The following is a 25,864-nucleotide window of genomic DNA, read 5'->3' on the forward strand; positions in this document are numbered from 1 at the left end:
CAGGAGGGGGACCAGGAGACGCACAGAGGAGAAGGACAAACCACTGGCTTACCACCCCCTCGCTACACAACCGCTGACCAGCAGCAGGAGGGGGAGACGCACAGAGAAGAAGGATTGCACTACAAAGCAGAACACCACAAGAAGGAAAGAAGAGACAGAAAGGAGACCACACTGGCCAGAGCCTTCCGCCATAACGATGCTCGCTGTGAGGCGATCCTCAGCGCCACCAAAGAACGAGCGACGCTGTGAGAAGCGGCAGCTGATGCTCCACCGAGTGACATGTAAGGCCTCCGCTAGATTATCAAGGCGGTCAAGCCGAAAATGCCTCATACAAGGATCGTCAGTGGAGATGTCGTAGTGGACTCGATCACATATCTAGCTAGAGGGGCTATGCCTCGAGTTGCCGTAAAATGATCTGTCACAGCAGACCCCTACACCAGTGGTGGCGTGCTCTCAGAACACTTCACGGCCGTGCCGCACATAGCTCAACTCGCCCAAGCCTTGTTTCCGCTCCGATGCGCGGATGGTGGGGAAAGGAGCATATGAGATTGCAGTGGGTGAGACACTATTTTGCAGACGTCTTCCTGCACATTTTCGTCAACAGTACGCTTCAAGCTCTGGATGGAATCGTGAATAATTTACAATTGTGCCTCGATGAGCTGTTGTGGCAAGTGACGATGAGTGACAAGGTCAGTACACATTCTATTGGCGCAGGCATCTCTGAGCAGCCAGAAGGAGGCTGACTCACCTCTAAATACCTTCCCTTGGCCCGCAAAAGTTCCTGATGAGTTCCCGACTCTACCACTCTACCATCTTCGAAGACGTAGATGCAGTCGGCATTCCGAACGGTAGATAGACGATGAGCAACCAAGATGGTGGTTCTCCCTTCGGATGCTCGATCGAGGGAAGCCTGGACAACGGCCTCGCTCTCTGCGTCCAGCGCCGAGGTAGTCTCGTCTAGCAGTAGCACCTCGGGAGAGCGAATGAGGGCCCGCTGTGTTTGTATGAGGGCAGAGGACAGATCAGTATATCGGATAGAAGTGAGTGACCAGCAGTAGACGTCTGAACCTAATACTCACAGCAATGCACAGCCTCTGTCGTTGTCCACCGCTGAGCTCCAGTCCTTTCAATCCGATCTCACTGTCGAAGCCTTCTGGAAGGCTCTGCACAAAGTCCAAAACCCCGGCTTGCTCGCATGCAAAGCGGATGCTCTCGATTGACGCTTGCTCCGGCCGAACAGCGCCAAGAGCGATGTTCTCGGCCACCGTACCTTGGAACAGCACTGCGTCTTGCGAGACAAGAGCACACCGACTGCGCACTTTCCTCACATCAAGAGCCCTCAGATCCTTCCCATCGAGCAGAACACGCCCCGATGTGGGCTCGTAGAAACCCGAAAGCAAAGACAAGAGCGTCGACTTGCCGCTTCCCGATGTGCCCACAAGTGCGATTGTGCTGCCCCTTTTGATCGTCAATGTGACGCCCCTCAGTGCAGGGTATTCTGGTCGCTGTGGATAGTGCAGAATCACGTCCTCGAAGCCAATGTCACCAATCTTAAAGGAGTCTTCTGCGACAACAGCTTCACGGCTGTTGATAGCCCCTTCTTGCCTCGCCATGGACAACCAACCAAAAACCACTCGGCTGGACGCAGCTGCTCTGGCGATGTCAGGGACAAGTGACACAAAGCGCGCCATTGCGAATCCGGAAATGATCTGGACCTCGAAGACGCCAAAGATTGCAGCTGTCCCAATGTCCCCTTGGGCGAGCAATCTTCCAGAGTACCAGAAGATCAGACCAGCTGGAATGAGCATGAAGCTCTGACCAGCTGCAAAGGCAAGCGTGCCCAAAAGCAGGGACCGTCGACTAGCGACGCGGTCTTTCACTTTTGCTTTCTCTTCGAAAGTGGCGAGGACCGAGCGCTGACGACCCAATGCTATCACAGTCCGGATGCCATCAATCTGCTCGGACAGATACGTGGAGCATCTCTCTGCCCTGTGCGTGTAGTGCTTCTCTGCGCCTTGGAGGCGAGTGATCGTGGCGTAGCTGAGAGGCGGTATCAATAAGAGAGGCGCAAAGGCAACCAACGTCAATTGCCACGAAAGGCCCAGTCCAATACCAAACGACGCAAGTACATTTCCCAGACAGAGAATGGATTGCCCGAAAGCGACTGAGATCCCAGTTGAAATGTTGCTGGGGTGCTGAGATAGATTCGCAGCGCTCCCTGTCACCGAGTCATCTTGTTCATTGGCTTTCTCTTCCGCCGCAGAGGCCAGATCGAAATAAGTCATACTCTGACCGAGGATGGACTCTAGACTATCCCGCTTCAGCACAGTACATATGTAGGACGAGGCTTCGTCGATGAAGTATCCTTGCATCGTATACAGGAGCAGGGCAGCAAAGCCGAGGGCAAGGAAGATGAGGGCCCAGAAGTATCCTCTCGTCCGTACAGATGATAGGTCCGAAGAAGAAATCGCGGCTATGCCTTCTCCCGTCACATAGCCGGACACTGGAAAGACGGCGGCTCCGAGGGAGGTTGCAATCGTGCCCACTGCCAAAGCCAAGCGCCGGTCCGCGCTCTTTGACCAGAGCTGCTTCCAAGCGCCCTTGGTCAAGACTGGCAGTGCAGGGGCCAAGGGCGTTGAAATTGCGTCGCGTGCAACAGGTTTGGCACTTTGGGTCATACCGTCTTCAGCCATCGAGGTACCGATCGCCGCAAGGTCGGATGAGGCTTTGCTGGTATCGGAAGACTGTGAGCCGGGCCGTTCCTTTGGCAGCGAAGAGGTGCAAGACAACTCATTCTCATCGTTGCTGGGAAATGTTCCCTCCTCTTGACCTTGACTGTTGGGAGTTCTCATCACCATCCGCCGGTACGTATCATCCCGTCGCCCTGTCTGCATCAATTGCTCATGCGTGCCCTGATCGACGATCTTGCCTCCAGCGAAGACTACGATCTTGTCGGCATGGCGAATTGTGCTCAAACGATGAGCTATGATGCAGCAGGTCATACTCCTCATTTCTTGCTCTGCCTCTAGCGCTATCCGGATCTGCTCCTCCGTGTTGGAGTCGAGCGCTGAGGTAGCTTCGTCCAAGAAGAGCACTGTAGGTTCGCGGATGAGAGCTGATCAGCAAAGACGATGTAGGGGAAACGTGTCAGCGAAAGTGTCAATACAACACAGGGAGTGCGAGCAACGCAGCGTGTGTTCTGCTACTCACCTCGAGCTAGCGCGAGCCTTTGTCTCTGTCCGCCAGAGAGCATGTTGGAATGGCCCCCCTTGAGCTGAGTGTCCATGCCAGAAGGCAGCTCTGACACAAAGTTCCAGGCCTGCGCCTTGACAAGAGCTGCCTTTGCTCGGACTCGTAGAGCTTCACCAGTAATGATCTCGGACTGCGCTTGAGTCAAGCCGACAGAGACATTGTCGAGCACGCTGCCAGTAAACAACTGCAGATGTTGAGAGATGATACCAATCTCTGACCTGTAGCTTTCGACGTTGAGATCCCTTAGATCATGTCCAGCATAAAAGACGCGGCCGCGATTGCATATCAGGTCCGCCTTCTTCTCGACGTCCAAGTGCCCCTCACTCGACGTACCTGCCTTACCGCTCTGACCCAAAAGTCGGGGCTCGGGATCAAACTCCCGGAGCAGCAGAGCCATCATCGTTGATTTGCCGGAACCGCTGGCGCCCACGAAAGCTGTAACCTTGTTGGCTTCGATTTCGAGATTGATTCGGTCGAGAGCGGCCACCCTGGGCCGAGACGGGTATGCGTAAGTGACGTCTTCAAATCGGAAGCTAGGGGCGCGTCCTGCATCGTCTGCGATGCGGATGCCGCTTGCATCCCTCGCATCGATTGCTGGAATCTCTTCAATCGTGTGACGCAGGGCTTTGAGCGAGGCAAAGGCTTGCATGATCGAGCCGAGATGTGGCACGAGATTAGCCAAGGAGAAAAAGACGTTGACAAAGCTCCAGAATGCTGTGATCGCTGGGCCTACTGTCGTGCTGCCGCCGGAGATCTGATGAGCACCCCACGCGAAAAAGGCGCCGTAGAGCCACAGCAGGATAACGTAGACTGCCGAGAGCTCTACCGCACGGATCATTGCTCTACGTCTATTCCACTTTGAAAGAGGGGTCAGGAAGGCCCTGTCCAGCTTGCGTAGCAATGTTTGCGTTGCGTCAAAGGCATGTACAATGCGGGGTGCGGTCAATAATTGCTCCATATAGGTGGCGACCTGCCCGTCTAGGATAGATGCTGGAGATGAAATCTTTTCCGAAGCGATCCCCAAAAGTGTGAAGAGTCCCAACACAAGAGGAATGATGGGGAAGAGGACTCCCGCGACGCTTGCTGACCTAACAAAGCCCAGTATAGTCGATGCAACCATGATGCCCAATGACTGGCCGACGTATGCCATCTTCTCACCGAGCCCCACGCGGACAGCCTCTATATCCGTGCCTATCCTGCTGGACAGCTCGCCTGGCCCATGATCTGCGAAATACGAAGTGTTCTTTGCCAGGACCGACGAGACATAAACCACCCGTACTCGATTGGTCAGCTCTTCACTGGATAGCATGAAGAGGTACATTGACATCCAAAAGAGCAAGAGCTGAGAGCATCCAACGGCAAACATGATATATCCTGCTCGATTTGACGCGTCACGTATGGACTGAGAAGAGGCTCCAGCAGCTGTGATATCCTGAGTCCAGATGCCGTAAATCAAGTCGAGGCCGGGTATGGCCGCCGCGGCTGTGAGAGAGATCATGAAGGCCAGCACCCATTGTACGAGAGGATGCAAATAGAACGACCGCCAATGAAATGCTCCAGAGAAAGAAAAGAGGTAGAAGTAGATGGGAGATGAAGAGGATCTGCGTGTGAAGGTGGCTTGGCCAGGCCGCTCCTTCTCGAGGCCTGAAGAAGCCATCTTCGTACCTCCGAGATACGGCGATGTTCACTGACTGAATGGATGATGAGTACAGAAAGAAGATGATCGTGCGCACGCTTCCTGTGGCCACACCACCTCTTTCCGCTTCCCCTGAATTCGCTCAGCAAGTCACGGCTGAGTCACCGGGCATCCCTTCCGCACTCATGCATCGGAGCCCGGACGCGGCCATCGGTCATTTCCACCTCGGCTATCTCGCGTCTACCCCACACTGGCCGCGCTCAGCGACCAACGACTGACAGTGCTATCGTGCCAGGGCCAAGGAAACAGCAACACCATTGCGGCGATCAGACTTGACCTGTCATGCTCAGCAGTACTCACTAGTCCCTTGCTGCCCCGCAATGTTTGTCCTGGCCGTCTCGGCAGCTGCAATCCCAGGAGCAAGAGGCGTCCGAATCTTCACCTCCTACTCAAACGTGATTAGCAACTTCTCTCGCTTAGAGAGCGCAGCAATTCTTTGGCATCGCTCATAGCGGTACCTAGCTACTGTAGTCGCTCGGTGGGGCATTTTCAGTTATCGGCGAACAGCTGCTACGATACGACAAGGGACTACTATCGGACCTGCTAGCGGCAGCCGCACCAGACGCTATCACGCAGCTGACAGAGTGGCTCTTACAGCTCACACTTCAGTATTCGGCTGCTACACTATCATCATCATCCCGGCGCTTGCGCTACATAGTTCTCCCAGCCTCCGCATGGCGCAGACTCGTGATCAGGATTCTGTCAGGAAAGGGAGGAGCAACTTTCCAATATCGTTTGCACGCCGATATTGCCGGCAGTCTTGACTGATCAATGTAGCGAACTTTGGGGTCCCTGATCTTGCGCCACATCGACTGGTGCGCTCGAAGCCTGAGGCTCTTCCGCCCGACAGTGGTCGCGCACATCCTCATGAATGTCATGATTACCGCTACAGTACATCGATGTCGCAGCCCTGTTCTGCATTGAAAAACGTTTCCCTAAGTCAGGTGCCTCTATCACAGCAAGTCAGGACGACGGGTGTGTCCAGGATGATATACTGCGTCAGTAAAATGCTTTGACAGCCCAAAACGGTCATACCCACGTCTGCGAGGGTCACTGTGCAGTCAACGGGTCCACGCTCTGTCATCCCTGTGGTTGCGGCGCACGGCTTACACTCTACCATTGCGCCGCCATTCGATGCCGCTGCTGGAGATCGTTGTCTCCTGTTGAGTTCGCTCATGGCACAGGTGCCGGGGCTGCGAGCAAATGCCAAGCGGCCAGCTGGAGCACACGGTCTCTGGAGTATGAGTGTAGCTGTCCATAGTTCTCGTGAGGCCGCCGTGACAGGATGCGAGTCGCCGTAGTCTGGCAAACAAGCTCTGATCCGGAAGCTGTGGCTGTCGATTGTTGCGCAAGAGCGACTGCGATTTCGAGGGCGGCGCTTGTTCGGATGTACGCCGATTCCAAAGACAGCCTCGAACAGCTGGCTTCCTACGAATCCAGCCGTCCGGACCGACCATAATCTGGCCTATGACGATGCGCGCAGCACGACGATACAATGACAGTGCCGCTTTCCTCTGATGCTAGCTAGAAGCACCATCATGGATACGGTACACAACACAGCATAATCGGGGCTGGAGATGTGCTGGTCATCATAGAGTGCTGAGTGCTGGTGTCAGTCGCCCGATGCCCAAAGTGACAATGCCGACTCCTCGTCCGAATACATCTCGTCTGAACTGTACATCATAAGGAGCTGGGCCAATGCAAGCTTATCTCACACCATGTACTACACAACGCTGGAGACTCGGATTCGGACTGACGATGCCTTGCCCTCTTGGATCAGATTAGTCGAGCCCACTTATCTTGACATACTCTTGTGTTTCATTACTGTACAGTAAGTATGGTTAATGTCACGAGCGATCTATAGTAATATTTCGTTCCGAGACAGATGCGAAGATACAGTAACGTGGGACTCTGCTGAGTATCTCGGAGATGATTGGTGCTGCCTCCTCCAAGTCGATGTCAGGTCTTGATTGTAGGACAGTTGATTGATGACCATGTACTGTACAGACTAGTTGTGGTCTAACATTTCGAACAGCAGGTGCTCTGTCGGACTCTTCGTCATTGACAAGACCCATGCGCCGAGCACCGTTGTGAGCAATCTCTCACCCTCTGAGGACCTCGAGTACTGTACAGTATCTGGGTCGTCGAGTCTTTAGCTTTGCAGCCGACAGAGTTACGTGCTTCACAACTTAAAGCTGCAGCTGCAAACAAAAGACTCTACGGCCACACTACAGTATCGCACTGAACTTTGCTCGCACTGACCTTTGGGCAACAGGTAAGCCGACCTCCCGAAAATTGGATCAGGCTCACTGCATGTGTAACATACAGTACTGTATACTGTAGTACTGTACGGGTCCCACTTCTGCCCTGGAGAAGTCGTTCAAGCCGCTTCTGGGTTGTGTCTGCAGAGTGTCGGACTTCGACCTACTGTATGTCGCTTGTTGAGGCGTGGCATTTGCGGCATTGTTGAGTGACGTGAGCTTCCGCCAGTGTACTGTACTGGAGCTGTTTGCCGCTCCAGTAGACGCGCACCCCTCAATTGTACAGTAGTGTAGCCATTGTCAGATACTAGTGTAGTCTTGTATGCTCCATTGAAAGTGCCCCTGGGAAGAGGCCTACTGTAGCCTGGCTTCTTTTAAAGGTACAGAGCATGGCTGAATCCTGCTCACTGTTCGAGAAAAATTGCAGTGCTGTCAGATCTTGACGTTGGCCACTCAACTACAGTACAGTGGGATTTGCGTAATTGCTCAAACACGTAATATACTACTGTAGTGTACTGGACTGTACAGTATCACACGCTGGTTGCAAAGTTTCTCAGAGAGTAGGGAAGTGTGCCCATACAGTCGGTGCAAAAGCTGTGTAGTGCAGATTCGCAGCCTTCTGGAATACTGTACGATACTGTACGCACTGTTTCGTTGATGAACGCCGCGAGAAAACTGTACAAATGAGGCCCAACAGCAGGTCCACGTTCAAGCGCATCGTCCAGGATGAAGGTCTGCCAATCTCTACAGTCTCCTCCGTTGTTGACCGCTTTCGAGGACCTCTTGAGGCGCCACAAGCCGCACCAAGCTAAACAGCGACCATGTAAGTCACGTCCAGCAGTACTGGCTCCGTCGGCCACTGTCTACACTCAAAGACGCTCGAAATGACCTTCTCTCACGCCATTTCGGCATTGGCACTGTCTCTGTCTCAACTCTGCAGCGCGCTATAGCATCTAAAGTCACGTTCAGACTTGAACGAGTGCAGAGAGATCTACCGGCGCGTACTCCTTTTGTCACTCAATTCTAGCCAAGTGAGATCCAAAGTGGCAGGCTTCTGCAAAGTCTGGCAACCTGCCCCGGACTTTAGCCATCTGGGGTTTGAAACCAAGTCACACTCTAGCAGAGATAGGGCACTATAGCAGGCCTGCCAGAATTGGACATGCATGCTGCCAGAATATGTTTGTCATGGCAAGAATTTGAGCAACCCGGCTAAGGTTGGCTGGAGCTGGCTAGAATTGAGTGACGAAAGGAGTACAGTAACTACAGTACCTTGCAACTAAGCAAAGATGGCAGGCATGATGCGCATAATGGCTCTGTCTCCTCACAATTGATACTGTGCAACACTCAATATTGACGAGTCTGGCTTTCATCATCCAGCGACTGCAAGGCAATACAGCTGGGGCGAGCAAGGCAACCGAGCAATTGCAACAAAGCCAAGCCAGGGGGCAAACTTGACGCTCATTCTCGCCGTTTCTGTCAAGAACAAGAGACTGCACACCAGCAGCACTTTGAATCAACGGATGCAGCAGTCTTTGAGTCACTTGTGCGTCATTGACTCTCTAAAGTGGACTTTTCACATCAGATTGTCATGGATCATGCAGCTATTCAATGCAGCGAACGGATATGAAGCAACTCTTACAGGAAGTACTGTATAAGGATGCCGGCCACACATTTATCTTTCAGCCCCCTTATACACCTGACATCAACTTTTGCAATTGATGTCTTGGATTGATGAAAGGCTATGTGGTTAAACACGCAGGGAACGCTTGCGAATCTCATCACAAATAGATTGGACAACATCACAAAGCAGAATATGCGTCTTTTCATGGCAGAGTCAATCAGATGAACAGAGGCTGCTCAATTCTCGGAGGATTTGGGCATTCAACATGATGCAGATACACTGTAAACAAGCGACATGGAAAATTGGAGCGAAAGAGAGCAGGAAGGCAGCAAAAGCAGTAAAAATGAGGTGGAATAGTTGCAGCAGAGCCATAGCACAGCTGCTTCTGAGGATTCCATGTCACTGGAGTGAGTCTAACGCTATTGGCTGCAATACTCACTCATTTGCTGCGCAAAAGTACGCACAGGGAGTAATTTTCACGCAATCGCGTGATTAAACTACTCACTGCAGCTGCAAAATCACGCACACTGTGCAAACTTGACTCGTTTGAGCGCAAAGGGGGTAACAGTAACAGTCACCGCTAGTGCAAATCGACGTAGTCGAGTGCAACGCGGAGTACTGCTGTCGCCTTTGTCTTTCCATACAGTAAAAGGCGAAACGAGATGTAATGGAGCCGCCATTCCACCCTGCCTGCCCGCGTGCGCGCCTGAGCGCGCTTGTGCCTGTGTGTGTGCACTGAGCTTAAAGGAGTGGCTTGACGGCGCGTCCCGGTACTTGGCCAGGACAAACCCAATCAGAGTCAAATTCGAAGCATAGAATATAACCAGAAGGGGCTACACAGTGCTGCTTTCAGATCGACGATTGGTCTTCCCCACGGCGCGTACTGGCCGTCTCAAATGATGTGCCAAGATATGCCCATTTCTACGCGCACAAATCTTAGGCGCCCTGCCACAGCGTCAAGACGCCTCCTCCGCCAGCGACACTGGTATCCTGGAATATGCTCAAAGAGAGGATTCCAGCCGTATAGGTCTCGCTTCCTCACGACCTCCCTGCAGTCCGTGCTGAGCGCTGCAAACGATGTGCCGAGCGTGCAGACTCCGACCCTCCGCAAGTCTCGCTCACTCTCAAACACTCTCATTGAGAATGATTCACTCTCAGTCTGTCTCATTAAGAATGATTCACTCTCAGTCACTCTCATTGAGAATGATTCACTCTCGTTCACTCTCGTTGAGAATGATTCACTCTCGTTCACTCTCGTTGAGAATGATTCACTCTCAATCACTCTCAATCACTCTCAATCACTCTCAATCACTCTCAATCACTCTCAATCACTCTCATTCACTCTCACAAGACTCATTCATTCTCGTGATCCAATCCCCAGATGAAGACCTATATAAGAAGCCCCCCGGGCATCCCCCACTTTGTACTTTCCTTTCTTTCTTCAGAGCAATACACACCCACTTCTCCGCCGCTACCTCCTCCTCTACATCATCCTCGACCACCAGCTTCTACTAGTAAGACTGATCATCCTATAGTAGTACATCCCAGCTGATTACCTGCCGTACACTTTGCTCTCCAGGTTCCAGCCCAAGCCCCTCCTCGTCCTTACAGCTACTCTGCCTGCTATTTGGTTCAAGACGACAAATAGTACTCGGAGCTTACTCTAGGACTGCTACCACTACAACCACCTACTGTACAACTACAACCCGTGATAACCATCACCATCACACGAGACCGACGCTGCCAGAATCAGAATCGTCTTATCAGCTTTGTCACAATATCGAATCCACCTCACTTGTACTGTATACAGTATGAAGCGTGACGCACGAGTCGATGTCACTCTGATTTCGGGCGTCCATTGTGCGGCCCGCGAGAGGCGGAACAGTGCGCGACAACAGACGGGGTGATCTTGCAAAGCTACGGTCGGCAAAAGAGACTTTCGGGTTTCGTCATGAAGGAACAATGAAGCGGCTGTTCATCGAGGAGCGAAGTATATGACACGGCAGCGTTCGAGTCCTCGTAACGGCCCTCGGTCTCTTGCATCCGGAGACTGAGTCACGACCACAATGTCGTATTCAGCGTCTAGCAATTGGCAGGAACTGCCATCCGGGCGCGTCACTTGAGCATGCAAGTCGGCACGGCGCAGCGATGGCCAGCGCCCAGTGTTGACTGCCTCGTCAAAGTATTTGACACAAGCGCCCATCGAGGTGAGCTCGTCTGCCAGTAGTGCGGCTGATGAATATGCCAAAGACGAAGAACCTTTTTTGAAGCCAATGCCATAGACAAGGATCCTCGGGAGTTTGGGCTCAATGCAGGGCTGATGTTCATCTGTTGCTTCCGTTGCCAGCTGGAAGATCTCTCTGGCCTTTTGCAAAGGGCGTTCCTGATTCGATAGGGCGGCTTGTCGAAGCGTGGGCAGATTGTGGCCGTCCGCCAAGAGGTACCATGGATTGACGGGAATGCAGTGCCCGCCAGCCCCCAGTGAAGGGAAGAACGGCACATACCCGAATGGTTTGGTTCTGGCTGCCTCACAGACATCATGTATGTCGATATCTAGCTCGGCACAGGTGTCCGCAATCTCATTGACGTAGCTGATCAACAGCAGCCGTTGACAATTCTCAAAGAGCTTAGTCATCTCTGCTGTTTCCAAAGAGCGTACAGGTACGGTCGTTGTAAAGACACGCTGGTAGAACTTATTGATCTGATCCAGGGATTCCTGGTCAATACCAGCGACGAGCTTGGGGATGTCGCGAAATATCGGGTAGGTTCGTCCAGGATCAACCCGCTCGGGAGAATACCCGACGTAGACTCCCCGCTTTCGCAGAGGTTCCAAGAGCTGACGGCTGGTCCCGACCTTGACGCTCGACTCGATCACCACGGCGGAGCCACGACGTGCATGGATGCCGACATCTCGAACGGCCCTGACGATGTCCTGGGTATCAACCGATACTTGATCTGCCAATAGTAGGGTCGGCACAGAGATGAGGCATAGATCAAATTCTTTCGATCGTTGTTCCTCATCAACGTGCGAAATGATGTGGACGTTTGCGTTGCGCGCGTAGCGAGCGCGGAGGTGGGAGCACCGGTGCGGGTTGTGGTCCAAAGCAAATGTAAGAAAAGCCTGAGAGAAGCAATCGATGAGATGTTCCCCCACAAAACCTGCACCTACTATCAAAACGACAAGACATTCAGCAGTTCGATGACCTCGCTGGAAGGCGGCAAAGATCCATTTGGTTACGGAGACGTAAGCGTGTCAAGCTCAGCGCAAGTCGGATACGGTCGGTGGTTTTCCACTCACCGCGACCTCAGGAAGACAAGTATGCCAGTGAGCTGACGGTGATGGCAGTCTTTGCATTGGCGGCAGACTGTTGAGCTCATGCGCCGATGCGACAGATTCAGTCCGAAGGCAGGCAGTATGCTTCTCGGCAAAGTCATCGCTACGCTGACATGACGCCATTGAACAGAAATTGAAAGTGTCTAGTCTGCAGTCAGACTCGGTGTGGTCTACCGCGCTAGATGGTGTACTAGAAGCGCTGAGCATGCTCTCGTCGATGTCCCGGTCTTGAGAGAGCAATTCTCAAGTTAATAGACTCGGAAGGTGATAGCGCACGAGTGCTGCCGGGTACGAGGATGTAGGATGGTGGAAGCATCGAGCCGTTGCATCTGCATCGTGTAGTCTATTATAAGCAGATCTTTGGCAGCGCAATCCACGTCTGAATCCCCGCCAAGGCACTTCCGCCGCACTACCCACGATCAGGTACTGATGCAATTCAGCAGGTACGATAGCCGGACACGCTGGTGCTCCTCAGTGTTGAGGTAGAATGACCGAGCGCATTGCAGACAAGACCCATTCGCTCCAGTGCTTTTGGAACGACTCGTCACGCCTATCCCAGTGTCCGCTTTTCGGTGCTAGTTGCGAAGCTTCCAATGCTGCACAAGAGCCCTGAAAGAGGGCGACAAAGCCCTATGGTAGTGACTTGGCTAAGCGTTACCGCCGGAGGCGCTAGCTCTTGACCCTATTTCCGTCGGAGTCAGAACTCGCTTATTGCCAGAAGACTTTTTGGCCCTCATGCTAAAACGTACAAGAGCTCAAGACCGACCTTCTTTGTGCGAAAAGTTGGACCCAAGCGAGCTGACCTCTGGATTCACATGTGGCCTGAATTTGTCCATACTTTGGAATGAAGTACTTCCACAGTGCAATGAAACAGGATTCTCACTTATGTATCACGACGCAAGCCGTATGTGAACGCCATCTGGCTGCCGAAAGGTAGGCCCATTCCTCGCCATATGACGCTCGTGCACGGACGTACTGCATGGGCTGTGACCGCCCTGGGGGACGGGCGGTCATCGGAATCACGGCGGAGTGCGAATACCTTCACAGGCCGCACTTCACGGGTCGCAGCGGCCCATACAGCCTTACCTTGTCAGCCAGGAGGCCAACGCTTTCATTGCCCTCCTGCACTTGAGCCCTTTGTAGTATGGAATCCGAATATGACGACAGACCGCACACACGTTGGCGGTCAACGCAGACGAGACTGGTACTTGTGTAAATACGGCTGTCTGAAGGTGAAGTGCTTGTCGCGGCTGCATTCTTTCACCACTTCATCCTCACAGCATACAAGAGGAAGGCCCCCACGACTCAACTCAAATTCTTGCGTAGTACTGCGATGAGAAGGCCTTCCGAAGTCATCAGGGAGGCTGCACAGTCACCGCGGCACTGGAGGGAAGTCATGCTCAAGCAAAAGCCTAGCGACTTGAGCATCTCTCCCCGGGCGCTTTGGCCGGACCTTTCCATACCCCAAGCTGTAAAGATGAGCTCAGACACAACGTTCACTTCGGGCCTCACCTCTTTCGAAACGACACAAGACCTCTGGGTTCAGTCTTATAGCCATTTGTGTGCACAACCTGAGCAGAGCTGTAGGCTTACAAGTGCAGAATCCAATTGCAAGCACCAGCGAGCTGACCACACGACTATTCGAATGTGCAATAACGTTGTGCCCTGCCACCGGCTTATGGAGAACAAGGTGACTCTCAGGTCTTCCAAGCGACGCCCTCGCTTGGTCAGACTGCTCTACTACGGCATGTTGCTGGCAATGATTTACTTTTGCCTCATTGGAAGACCCGTGTGGTATGGCGTTCTTCCCCTGCTTTGGTGAGGTACAAACTTCCCTTCTGGCTTACAATAGCGTCGCTGACGATCAGTAATCCTTATCCTTGTGACCAGGAATCACTTTCGCCAGGCCACCGCGCCTGTCGGCTACCTAATATTCTCGATCATCAACGCCATCTGGGTAGGATTCCCGATCGTCCTGGGGCGCTTCGAACCGCCGGCACGGGCAATAGCTGCAGATGTGGACCCCTTGGCGGCGAAGGTGACACGCTGTCCTCATGAGAGCAACCTCGAGCACAACACTGCTCTACTCATCCCATGCTACAAAGCTGAAAAGTCTTTGCCCAACACGATACGCGCAGCTTTGCGCCATTTCCGCGCTTCTAGCATCTTCATTCTAGATAATGGCAACACCGAGAAAGCGACCGACGGCACGCCGGACGTGGCTGCTCTCTTCGGCGTCAACTACATTTTCGTTCCCGTAGGCTCAAAGATCGGGGCAGAGTTTGTGGGTGTTCATCACCTTTCGATCGCAGCTTTTGACTATGTGATGGTCATCGACGATGATGTTGAGCTCCCCGAGAACTTGACTCTAGCGACCAAACGGTTTCGGGATGCGAAGGTGGGATGCGTTGGCTACACAATTCGCTCGGTTGGGACACATAAGTCTTGCGGGACCGCCATCCAGCAGCTCCAAGATCTTGAGTATCGACTGAGTGGATTGCGACATTGCTTCGGCGCTAAGTGGGGCAGTGCTACTTTTCCTCACGGTGCCATCATCCTCTGGAGACGCCAGACATTGGCGGATCTCTTTAGAGTCCATCCCGGCTTCAAAATCAGCGAGGACCTCTTCTTCGGACTAAAGTGTCGCGAAAGCGGACATTATGTGGACTTTACAAGTGCGCTCCATGTGCCGACAGAGACGCCTCCTTACCTTTTTGGACCCAGAGCGGATGGATTGTGGACCATATGGGCATTTTTGTGGTCTACTAGCAAGACACTCGTCGCTGGCGCCGACGTTTCTAGGAAATCAGACTTAGAAAGCGCTGCGGGCATACGAGGCGGATATGGTGAGATGACCGTCTTCAAACAGCGCTATACCCGATGGGCCTTCATGCACTGCTATGCTCTCGGACCTCAGATATGGTGGCTCCTCACATCCTGGAACCTTGGCTGGAGAGAGCCTGTTGCCAAAGTTCTCGGTCTGCAAGACGTACTCGCAACGCTGTTCATGCTGGTGCTGCCATTCATGCTTCCGTGCACGCTTTATTACAACGCGACGTTGACCGGCAAGATCATAGCGATCAATAGCGGCATCGGCCTCCTAGCAGCGTTGGCTTTCAACAGCTTTCATTTGCATCAGCGGCCCGAAGGTCGCATTGCATGGCATATCATCTTCGCCAGTGTGCCCTATCGGCTCGTCCTCCGCTGTATACAGGTAGCTGCGGTCTATCGCGGCATGATCTTGTACGGCGTATACTTTGGGGCAAGGACTTGGAAGCTCCACTCGGATCCTCTTTTGTCACTGATGGTCATACCAGCTCGAATGACGAGAAGAAGTACACCCCTGACGGGGCACGGCCGTCCCAATCCCACATCGAGCGAGTCACTGCGGGACATTCCATAGATTTCTGTGAATATGATCAGTGATCCACGCCTGGCTTCACATCTGCGTGTAGGTTTCGACCAATTTCTCATTATTCAGCGCCGTGTATCTCGACCTGGTCTCTTGGGCCATCTGCTCACAAGGCACGAGAGCAGCCAGGGGGGTCTGTCCCCCACGATCGCTCGCGAGCATCCCTCAAGTGACCCCTTCTGTAATTGCGGGTCCTAATCACGTTGAACTGCCGCGCATTGAGTATGTGCCGGGGGCTACAGAACCTTGAATGGCTTGTTCGGCTCTGTTGTGGTCCGATCTCGTCAAATTCAGCCGCGGACTCCTGGCGACGAGAATCCGCATTCACCCGGTGTCTGGACTCCCGTCTACTTCCATTGTCGATGCCGTCTAGAGGTCCTTTGCGACTTGGAAATTCAAAGGTCACCCAACTATGTCAGCATTGCGCATGCCAGATCACACCAGGGTAACCGGTCAGAGAAGGCGGGTTTTTGGACCCGGCAGCGACAAAAGGCTGCGTCATATTAAAGGCGGTCTCCGAGTCCGCCAACATGGTGTGCACTGTCGCACCGTCGGTTGCACTCTGCGTCTGGCGGATTGTCAATTACTGTCTCTCGCATCGACTTTGATTCGTCCATTCTCATAGCCTTCATCCTTTTTGGTGTTATGCTGTGGTCAACCAGTCCTTTGTCTTTACAGCGACACATTGCAATGAAGCAGTATGCTTCGCTTGACGCGTCGGATTTTCCCGCCCTGTGCTAGTCTTCCCTGAGTCGCCATCAAAGAGAAGAATCTGCTTGGCACTCTCCACGTCGGGTCAATTGCAGGAGCTATCACGTCTGCGAACAATCTGAAGTAGCACGGGGCACTCTATGGCATTGTCAGAAGAAGGCGGGACATGAGGGATCTAAGATGACAGTCGTGACGAGGAGCAAGGAAGCCGAGTCCGGGAGGCGATGAAGTGACGTCGCTGTACATCCTTCAGAAGAAGGGACGTCGTTCGTCAGAAAGAAAAGCGTAAAAGCTGGGGATTGAGAACGAAGTGGTAGAGGATATGGCCTCCGGAGAGGAGCACAGGAGTCCACCAGACAAACCAGCCCCCATGTCCTTGCCAGGCAATGGGGAGGAGGTCGCTGAATATGACGCCCGTTCCAGCAAGTACGGTGAAGCAGAGGATGAGCAACTGCCAATTGTGCTTGAGGATTGCTGGAATCTCTTTGAAGAAGTTGGAGTCTTCTAGGTCTTTGAGTGTGGATCCCCAAGTCATGTTGTAGCACACGAGGTGTGCGAACAGAGCTGTCATGACGTGATAGGAAATGCCGCCAAAGAACGTGATCATGAAGAACGCCCACTTTATGTGATCCTTGAGGATAGGCTGGAAGGACTGCGTCCGGGCTCGGAACTTGGCAGCCATATAGCCAAAGTTACCTAGACCGCAGAAGATGACAACGACAGCGACCCAAACTTGAAAGGGTTCCAAGAAGGCCTGATCAAGCACAGGAGCTGCCCAAGCTTGCGCGAGGGTCAGAGCGATGGTAAGCGGGAAGGCAGATGCAATGGCGTAGTATGAGAAGATGTATGAGAAGCAACCCATCTTGGCGTGGAGTGGGATCTGCTTCGCCCATATGTATCTTCGCCACAGAGGGGTGATAGGACCCTTATAGACCCATTGGTGGAGCGGGTGAAAGAGGAGCTCAGAGACACCGAAAGCATACTTTTGCCACCTGTTGAGCTCGTCTTGACACGTGAGAGAGACGCCTTCGAGGTAGCCGTTTTTGGAGTATGTAGCCCAGCGGGTAATGTAGCCTGCAATCAAGAGGCGCATGGACATCTCGAAGTCCTCCGATACCGTCCATTCTGCCCAGATCTTCTTGATGCCGTCGTCAGGATCAGCCGCTGCAACCTCTTGGACAGCCGACCAGCGCAGCCAGGCATTGTGACCCATAAATGGCGCCGTGTCTCCATTCGCAACACAATAAGATATAGCGAAGTTTACGTTACGTGTAAAGAAGCGGTGTGCGCGGTGATACTCGGGGCGTCGAATCTTGTCTTCTTCTGCTGTTGAGAGGGCAATGCACGCTTGGGATGCCAGAGCTTATCACCTTGACGGTGTGCTCAAAGGTGAAGAGTCAGGTGCTCAGGACGAGGTTGAGGGGGACCTTGGAGTACCCACGCTTCATCCGCGAGAGGGATGAGAGAGAAGGTTTCATACTGAAGGCCGGGATCAAAGATGATCAAAAGTGCACAGGCCTTCGCCTATCAAGAGCTGAGCGGTACAGATGGACTTCGAATCGGAGAAGGTTGCCTTGCTTTCAGTATGAACAGCGGCGGTAGCAGGAGTGATGTGGTCAAGATTGAGAGAGGTGCAGGGTACATCCAAGCAATCAAACAACGCGCAATGATGACCTGATCGTTACGCACATTAGTGACGGCCCTTCGTCCATAGGCAGTCGGTGAGGTCCAGCGCCGGCACCTGACAAGGAAAACTATTGTCATTGCCATCAGCGACCACCCGAACAGCTACAATTCCATCAGACCACAACGATCGATCCGTCCTCCAGTTGACCTCTGATGACCTGCCTCCTGACCAGCATGCCCCGGATGTCTGCGGGAGCACGAGCGCGAATGGCACGTCCCAGGAGAGGAGGACTGTGCTGATCCACCTGCTCTACCTTGATTGTTCGCAGATCACAGTCATTCTGGCGTCTTGGAGGTGGTTGTTTCTTCCTTGGCAGTGCCAGGAAGGGTTGTAACTTGTGGATGTTCGGCCCCCCTATCGTGATCCTGCATTGCGGCAGCAGCCTGTTCTTGTTCCCTGGGGCAGGTGACATATAGTGTACAACCTCATGCGCTCGGATGCCTAGCCCCAACGCCAAGCTCCTGAAGCTGTTCACGACGGGCAAGTGAGCGTCACTCTGCGAGAATATGTAGCCGGACCCATGCCAACTTCCATCTGAATCGATGAGCCCGGCCAGGACAGAGGCCCTTGTCCGCTCACTTCCATTTAGGTATTGGTCAGGGACGCCGGTGGTCTTGTGCATGGCGTACACTCCCAACTGACGGAGACCAGTCACAATGGGATTCCACCAACGTCGGTCGCGGTTGAAAGCCGTACTCGTGATCGCGCAATCCCACACCTGAAAATTCTCCTTGATAATGCTGTCTTCTTGAAACTTCTTTCTTCGAAACTTGACCTGAAGAGGCGCTGCCCATCCTGGTCGACTGTCGTTGAGCCTGTTGCATAGCCGATGTAGTCTCTCAATGATTTGAGTATCCCGCTCACTCACAGTAATGGTTGGAGTCCTGTGGCCTCCATCCCCAAACCAGAGGCCAACAAAATAGGGATCGACCGGAAGATGGTCATCTCGATCGTCTCCGGCTGGCAGCATTTGGTAGGAATACCTTGTCATTTTGAGGTTCGTGATCCAGCCTCCAGGGCGAAGTGTCTGATGCTGTGCCTCGTGCCACTCTTGGGCAGTGATGCTGACAACGTCGTAGGCCTGCACGATGTTAGTGTCCATGGTTGGACCCACACGAAGGTCACGAAGCATTTCCTTGACATGCTCAGCCTCTTCCATCGTCGAGCAGAGAAAGCCGGTCCTACGAATCGAGCGGCAGAGGCAAAGGTCCCTTCTGAATTTCCGATGCGCTTTCTCCAAAGACTCATGAGGCGTCAATGGGTGATTGTGCATTGGTTCAGAGCTCAGCTCTTGGGACGGATCGCTGAGAGCTTGAGACGGATGGAAGGACCTGTCGCTCTCGGGGTCTGACGAAGTTGCAGGGTCCACCGTTGTTTGTGAGCGTGCCGTACGAGTGGGCATGCGACGAGGGGCTCCGGGTGTGGGAGACGAGGGGGGAGACACCATGGGGGAGCTAAGTTCCTGACCGACTTGCTGTGCCAAGTCTTGATATGGCTGACATCGTGTGGTCCAGACAACACGTGGCTTGCCGTTGGGATTGTCCGTCAGCATTGGATTGACATCGTTGGAGGCGATGAGGTGCAGCGCGTGATCTTGCGATACTGTATACGACAAGAGTCGGGCTCCTACTGCTCTTGCTCCAGACTGTGGCCAGGGATAGAATGAGATGCGGCTCGGACTGTCCATCTGCAGCGGAGGGCTCACGACTACTTCCACTTCTTGATTGTCATCGTCGTAGATGACATCGGTAGTCGCAAGAGATCCGACAGTACGGGGGCCGCTGGGAGTCCTTAAGATGGTGTCTTCACCAAGCATAGTATGCCGCTCTGAAGTGGTGGAAGAGGGAGGGGGGCGTTGAACGTTGCAGATAGCTGAACGTGAAAGAGCCAGAGTGGATCACTATCGCAGCGAGGAGAGGTAGGGCATGGCAGTCGAGGGAGTCAACGTTGGGGGCACAAGGTGGGAGAGATGTGCTTTGATATTCGGAGGAGGTCTGAATCGAGGAGGCAGTCGGCCTGCGAATGCACCGAGTGAAACAAACCAGGTAGAGTCTAATCGACAACGATGACCTCCTGGCAAACGATCAAGGATGGCGAGTGACCACAGCGATGGCGTCTCCCTATGCTCTGTCGAAGCAACGTTGCGCTTGCTCCCGTTGGGCGTCAAGCACCTTCTAGTCCTGACTGCTCTCGTGCGCCCGAAGGCAAGCTCGCAGAAGACGCGGCAGCAACACTGCGGGGCGCGGCTCAGGACTGAGCCATTGACGCGTGGCAACAAGTCAATATCCGGCTTTGTTGCTTCCTCACCATACCCAATTGCGCATCGCACTCAGATTATGAGCAATCCTCCACCTTTCGGCCGACAGGTGGGGTTGATACTGCCCGAAGGGTATATGCCTGGCCATGGCAGAGTCGAGATTGTCATGCCCCCTCCAGGGCTAATGCGGCATGTCAATGTCTTCCTCCCACCGGGAGAGGCGACAGAACGGCTCGACTTTGTGGTGTCTCCTGACATCGCAACCTCTCAAGCCACTTCTGAGGCTGCTGTGCCTTCTTCACGTCCCCTCGCTCCTGGTCTGAGACTGGTTTTCCCTCCAGAACAGAGTCAGGATGATGTCAATATCTTCCTGACTCGATCAGTCAACCCAAGGGCCGTCCCTCGTTCAGCAGCCACGCCCACAGTACCTGCGCGCGATTCTCCTCAAGCGCAAGAAGAAGATGCGGGAGAGCACGAGCAAGACAATGGGGAAAAGGAACCGGCAGCAGAAGGCATACACCCTGAAGAAACCAGACAGCCGGAAGAAGGCAGACAGGAAGAAGAAAGGGGAGAGCAAGAAGAATGGGGACAGCAAGAAGAATGGGACCAGCAAGACGAAGAACACGAATCAAGCCCCCGTCCCAGACGAAATCTAGGCAAAGCACGGCAGATTTCCGACAGCGAGGAGTATGACTCGGCTCGCAGTAACGATGGAGAGGACAGTCAAGTCTTTCCCGAAACCCCTCCAGGCATGTGTTCCGAAATCTGGTCCTCGGACGATTATCACCCGTCCAGCTCGGTGTCTCCGACTCCATCTACACAACGCAAGCGAAAAGCTTCAAAGAAGCAGAAACGCGAGGACCAAGAGATGGCAACACTGCTGAGAATTTCGAAGGCGAAGAAGGCCAAGGCCGACAAAGCCAAGGCAGACAACGCCAGAGCCTCTCGTGCGTCAGTCGGCAACGCTGTTGCTTCCTCCTCTTCTTTGCCAGCCCCGCACTTTGCTGCCCAGCTGGAGCGTGAGACCATCAAACGTCCCAGTTACATCGACTTCTGTACAGTCTTTAACAAGCTTGAAGAGCAGATCGCAAGGGAGGGCAAAACTCTTGGGTGGGCAGACAAAACTGTAGATGCTGCGTCGATTCCTCTGGGCAAGTTTCCCAACAGTGCGATCCTGTTCTGGTAAGGTCTTTGAGTCTTGTGTACCTTGAGCAAAGACGATTAAGACTGACGCAACTTTTGATCTGACGAACCAGGCACTCGAGCGACCAAATGATGGGCCAATACGAAGGGGAAACTGGTCTATCCAAAAGGACACAGCTCGAGTACTTTGGGCTACTCGCCCATCTGCAAATCATTGAACTTCTGAAATCGCTGCGAAGATTTCCTTCCAAGAGACCGCAAGTGAAGCAGATCTGGAGGACTCTTTTGACGCCCTACATGACGCAGAGCTCTCTCAGGCAGGCTTTTGCCCCCAACTTCCCTGTTGATATGCGAAGGACTTTGGACCGAAACGAGACAGATCGACTGCTGGACATGTGTGAGACGTCGCTAACCCTCGAGACGGAACAGACAAAGGTGAGTGCCAAGTTTTAGAGGGTCTCGTTGTTGGCGAAACAATACTCTGAAGCTGTTTGCCTTTACCAGTTTCTGCGCAGTGGCATGCACGAATCGCTGAGAGCATACCTCAACTCGCCAGAGTTTGGAAAGGTCTTGTAATCAATCTGGCTAGAGCCTCGTAAAAGGATGGGCCACCAAGCGTCAAGGAGATTCGGGCCTTTTCCCTTCCCATTCGATTCTTTCCCGCTGGCAGGTGTACCTTGACCAGAGCACTCCTCTTTTCTTCAGTGTTGAATACGTCAAAGCGTGCCTCTGACGCACGTCCGTCGGAAATCTGATGATCAACCGATGTATCAGTGTGGTGCTGCCGCGTCTTGATGCCAGCGCGTTGGTCTGAGACATAAGACCTGACCGCTCAACAGATCGATGCTGCCGATCATCGAAGTCTGTCTCCTGAATGACCCTTTCTCTTGATCACTCTTGACGTACAATGTAAAGCTACTCGGAGCCCTGCCTGCGCGCCGATGATCGCGGTGGAGCTGCTGAGAGTGAATCAAGGAGAGTATGCTGAGATGGCCAAAAGGGAACCGGTTTCGATTGTGACACCATTCCTGTTCGAAGACAGCGGTGGTGTAAGCCATGGGCCATCATCTTTACATTGGATTACTGCCTTTTGAGGGTCGCATGGGCGTTCGGTCCAGACCCGTTGACATCGGATCCAACCGTTCAGTGGCGGAGTCCTTGCCGGGTGCGGCATGGAGCACGTGGCAGAGGGTACGGACTCCGTGGTCCATTCCGCCCCACCCTCCTGTGACTTATCTCAATTGCCTTCACGCTTCCCACACTACGCCGCGAGCAACAGCTCGTAGTCTTTCCGATCACGGCGAAGGTAGAGGTAGAGACACCAAGCAAACCGTCGCAGGCTTGTCCAACCTCGCACATCTTCCCCCTTCCATCGATCAGACAGGGACTCTGGTCTGAACTCTGAAGTTGTGGCAGCTGATGCAAAGCTTCCAGTAGCCATTGAACACAGATCGGCTCCAGCCACATCGAGGCAGAGCGAAAGGTCCGCACACAAGGCCCACGAACAAGAACACAATCGAGCACAACGGCATGCTTCGTCTTTCCTACCGGAAAGAAGGATGATCGCCCAATGTCATCAGGCCAGGAAGAGGGCAAGAAGTCAGATCGCAAGTCGTTGCAGATGAGGAGGGTCTCTCGGAAAGCTGAGCAGCTTTTTACTGCATGCCGAATCGTTTTGCTATACTTACCTTTCGAGAGTCGTCAAGGCGAGCACTGAGACACTGACGACAATGGGTACATGGACACGAAAAGGGGCACTGGCACCGACGCCTAGAATCGAGAGGACAACAGGAACGCCCACGGCAGCATAGAGGGTCGGATTCCCTCCTGCAGCATTGGAGCATTGTAATGCATCTTTCCCTGTAATGCAACTCTGTACATCGTTGCCTTCATGACCGGACCTCATGAGGCGATGTGATCGTTCTGATCAAATGTCATGCGCAAGGGAGTCGCAGGCCAGACGCTGTTGATGAACGTGGCGCCTCATCGCAAGACCTCAAGAAGCACACTGCACGAACACGATACGAACGAGGTCGGCAGGAATTCAGTGCGCGAAAGTAGCGCTTGGGAATCGTTGTACGTCTTTTGATTGACGAACGAAGGCCGTACAGAGGACCATTAGGGATGATCTGATGGGTCCGCACAGTACGTTCTTGTCTCTAGCTCAGGGACGACCCCAGTATGCATCTTTCATTGCTCCTTCCCGACAAGACTTGCTCAGCTTCCTTCCGCCTTTGGGTCCAGCACGGCAATGACGGCGGCGTGTTGACCACCAGCGCCGCACATGACACCCTTGTAGCCCTTCCACTGCTTGCTCTTGACCTCCGTGGGCACCTCTGCGCTCTCCTCATCTCCCAATCCCAGCTGACTCTGGTTTCCGAAACCCCAAGAGTAGAGCTTGCCGTTGGTGTCTAGAGCAAGGTTGAACCTTGCGCCAGCGGAAACAGATGCAATCTTGACGTTACCTGGGAAGGGAACGTGGACCGGCTGGGGAACGAACTCATCGGGAGGAGGACCCATGGTCGGCGGGAGGTCGTCTGAAGAGACGGCATCTCCCATGCCCTTTGCTGCATCGCCGCCATTGGCTTCGCGCTTGAGCTTCATCCTCTGTTCCCATGCTTGCATTTCAGTCTTGAGCTCCTCGGTCCTCTTTGCCCTCCACTCTTCCCTCATCGTCTTGACCTCTACCTTGGACGGGTGATCTTCTGCGAGACCGAGTTCGCATCCATCGCATCTGCCACAGCCAAAGACTCGGCCATCGGAGAGGAGGAAGAGCGAATGATGCTGCCCTGCGGTAATGGCCACGACCCTGACGTCTCCTGTTGGGCTCAGCTTCGAAGGGCTGAGGGACGGAATGAGGCGAGGTGTGGGAATTGTGTCTTCGTCTGTTTCGATGCCCACTTGTCGGAGGGAATTAAGGCCCCAACCATAGACGTCGCCCTTTTTGTCAACGGCAAAGGAGTGATAAGCTCCACTGCCAATCAGGACGACGTCCTTGAGTCCAACCTTTTCGGGGTTCAGACCGTTGATCTTGCGTCGCTCAATGATGCGACGACCGAGCTGCAGCTGCTGACCGTTGCCCCACGAGAAGACTTGGCCGGTCGTAGCGAGAGCGAGGATGTGATCGTCACCACAGGTGATTTGGGAAAAGGAGTAAGGGAGCAAGGCGGGCAGGGCCACTGGCACAAACTGAGTCTTTGACGAGCCCACTTGGCCATCGAAGCCGAGAAGTCCATCGTTGGACTGTTGGAGGGTTGAGTGGGGCAGTCGAAAAGGGTGAGTAATGATGCTCAACCAACCCCATTTACCTCCGCTATGCTCACCCTGAAAGACCCCCATACGCGAACCTGTCCATCGTCGCTCAATGCGACCGACACACTGTCTCCTGCCGCAATTCTGGTTGCTCTGAACTTCTGAACCTCGCCCTCTTTGCCTCCTCCTAGTTGCTTGCTTCCAGAGAGGATTCCCCTACCCTCTGGGCCCAATCCCTCTACGGGCATGGGCTCCGTCTCAAACACTTCCGTCTCGACGTCTTCCTCTCGATCGGTCAATCTGCCCAGGGCTGCATTGTCATTGATTCCCCAACTCCAGAGCTTTCCATTTGAGTCTATTGCGAGTGTGTGCATGCCTCCAGCGGCAATGGCTTCGATGCCGCCTTTGCCCAATGCTCCAGCATCGTTCTTGCCGTCTACCCATACGTGCTTCCGAGGCCTCTTGATCTCATCGATGACGTCTGTGCCTAGTCCGTGCTGGCCCATGTCTCCATTGCCAAAGACGAAGAGCTGTCGAAGCAGGATGTCCGCAGAAGGGGCGGGAGGTGCATCCTCGCGAGTGACGGGGGGACCATTTACGGGAAAGCTGCTGTTGACGTCTTGCTGTGTGATGGGTCTGAGGGGCAGAGGCAGAGGGTTGATTCCCTTCTTGGGAGTATAGAGGGGTGGTCCCGCTCTTCGCCTCGAAGGTGTACCAGGCAAAGCAGAGGCTGCTCGAGTTGCGCGAGGCTGAGGCGTGGTGGCTCGCGCTGCTGTTGGTGGTACAGAGGTGCGTGGTACCTTTGCCCTGGGACCACCGCCATTGGTCGTCGTCGTTGTCGAAGAGGACGAAGCCGCGGCACGAGTCGAGGCTTGTCGTTTGAGACTGCCATTGGCTGGAGGGGAAAAGGGAGAGCAAAAAGAGAATGTGAGTACAACACAGCTACTCGGTGCGTGAACTCAATACGACATGTAGCTGTGCTGCCTACGTACCTTTTGGTGGCATGGTGGCGACGGTGAAGTGAACAAAGGCGAGGACGTGGTGGTTGGTATCGAGTTGGTCCTGTCCATCGGAACATCCTGTCTTGGCGCCTCGTTTTGGGAATTGTTGCTCGTCTGTGCTTCGCGTGCGCGCGCGTCTGTCCACCCACGACCACGCGGGGAATCGAACGCTGGGCGGGGCAGCGCCAACGAGGGATGTGGAGGCAGGACAAGCACAGGCGCCAATTCACACGCAAC

General features: G+C 53.8%; 7 protein-coding genes across 7 annotated transcripts; 2 read left to right on the top strand and 5 right to left on the bottom strand.

Moving 5' to 3' along the window:
* Positions 1 to 185: 185 nt before the first annotated feature.
* BCV69DRAFT_285626 (P-loop containing nucleoside triphosphate hydrolase protein) lies at positions 186 to 4,954 on the bottom strand. Its single transcript, XM_025493452.1, has 4 exons — positions 3,211 to 4,954; positions 1,080 to 3,115; positions 749 to 994; positions 186 to 659 (listed from the first exon to the last, which is right to left on the bottom strand). The coding sequence occupies exons 1-4, from the start codon at positions 4,907 to 4,909 to the stop codon at positions 639 to 641; spliced, it is 4,002 nt and encodes a 1,333-aa protein (XP_025344905.1). The 5' UTR covers positions 4,910 to 4,954; the 3' UTR covers positions 186 to 638.
* A 5,842-nt stretch (positions 4,955 to 10,796) lies between these two features.
* On the bottom strand, positions 10,797 to 12,786 carry BCV69DRAFT_285627 (nucleotide sugar dehydrogenase). The gene is made up of 2 exons (XM_025493453.1): positions 12,129 to 12,786; positions 10,797 to 12,038 (listed from the first exon to the last, which is right to left on the bottom strand). Exons 1-2 carry the CDS (start codon positions 12,285 to 12,287, stop codon positions 10,806 to 10,808), a joined length of 1,392 nt encoding a protein of 463 aa, XP_025344906.1. The 5' UTR covers positions 12,288 to 12,786; the 3' UTR covers positions 10,797 to 10,805.
* Positions 12,787 to 13,842: 1,056 nt separating this feature from the next.
* BCV69DRAFT_301771 (hypothetical protein) lies at positions 13,843 to 15,567 on the top strand (the record flags this gene model as incomplete). Its single annotated transcript, XM_025494595.1, has 2 exons — positions 13,843 to 13,982; positions 14,055 to 15,567. 2 exons carry the CDS (start codon positions 13,843 to 13,845, stop codon positions 15,565 to 15,567), a joined length of 1,653 nt encoding a protein of 550 aa, XP_025344907.1.
* A 991-nt stretch (positions 15,568 to 16,558) lies between these two features.
* BCV69DRAFT_253873 (hypothetical protein) lies at positions 16,559 to 17,566 on the bottom strand (the record flags this gene model as incomplete). The annotated part of the gene is made up of 1 exon (XM_025490538.1): positions 16,559 to 17,566. A coding segment is annotated over one exon (1,008 nt), but the record flags the coding sequence as incomplete, so codon positions are not given.
* Positions 17,567 to 17,918: 352 nt separating this feature from the next.
* On the bottom strand, positions 17,919 to 20,132 carry BCV69DRAFT_285629 (hypothetical protein). The gene has a single exon (XM_025493454.1). It carries the CDS (start codon positions 19,788 to 19,790, stop codon positions 18,087 to 18,089), a length of 1,704 nt encoding a protein of 567 aa, XP_025344909.1. The 5' UTR covers positions 19,791 to 20,132; the 3' UTR covers positions 17,919 to 18,086.
* BCV69DRAFT_120086 (hypothetical protein) lies at positions 19,928 to 21,780 on the top strand. The gene has a single exon (XM_025489144.1). It carries the CDS (start codon positions 20,065 to 20,067, stop codon positions 21,415 to 21,417), a length of 1,353 nt encoding a protein of 450 aa, XP_025344910.1. The 5' UTR covers positions 19,928 to 20,064; the 3' UTR covers positions 21,418 to 21,780.
* A 1,811-nt stretch (positions 21,781 to 23,591) lies between these two features.
* Positions 23,592 to 25,631, bottom strand: BCV69DRAFT_301775 (RCC1/BLIP-II; the record flags this gene model as incomplete). Its single annotated transcript, XM_025494596.1, has 3 exons — positions 23,592 to 24,617; positions 24,698 to 25,521; positions 25,619 to 25,631. The coding sequence occupies 3 exons, from the start codon at positions 25,629 to 25,631 to the stop codon at positions 23,592 to 23,594; spliced, it is 1,863 nt and encodes a 620-aa protein (XP_025344911.1).
* Positions 25,632 to 25,864: the final 233 nt, after the last annotated feature.

The sequence above is a fragment of the Pseudomicrostroma glucosiphilum genome, assembly GCF_003144135.1.
Source record: "Pseudomicrostroma glucosiphilum strain MCA 4718 unplaced genomic scaffold BCV69scaffold_20, whole genome shotgun sequence".
NCBI classification, from domain to species: domain Eukaryota; kingdom Fungi; phylum Basidiomycota; class Exobasidiomycetes; order Microstromatales; family Microstromataceae; genus Microstroma; species Microstroma glucosiphilum.

Bases quoted from the DNA above. Each gene is read 5' to 3' on its own strand.
- BCV69DRAFT_120086 (XM_025489144.1), top strand. From the start codon at position 20,065: ATGGCGAGTGACCACAGCGATGGCGTCTCCCTATGCTCTGTCGAAGCA.
- BCV69DRAFT_285626 (XM_025493452.1), bottom strand. From the start codon at position 4,909: ATGGCTTCTTCAGGCCTCGAGAAGGAGCGGCCTGGCCAAGCCACCTTC. The intron at 995-1,079 runs GTGAGTATTAGG...ATACAAACACAG, and splicing joins GACAGAGGCTGTGCATTGCT to CGGGCCCTCATTCGCTCTCC. The intron at 660-748 runs GTGAGTCAGCCT...TTGCCACAACAG, and splicing joins CCAAGGGAAGGTATTTAGAG to CTCATCGAGGCACAATTGTA.
- BCV69DRAFT_285627 (XM_025493453.1), bottom strand. From the start codon at position 12,287: ATGGCGTCATGTCAGCGTAGCGATGACTTTGCCGAGAAGCATACTGCC. The intron at 12,039-12,128 runs GTGAGTGGAAAA...GCCGCCTTCCAG, and splicing joins CTTGTCTTCCTGAGGTCGCG to CGAGGTCATCGAACTGCTGA.
- BCV69DRAFT_285629 (XM_025493454.1), bottom strand. From the start codon at position 19,790: ATGCTTGGTGAAGACACCATCTTAAGGACTCCCAGCGGCCCCCGTACT.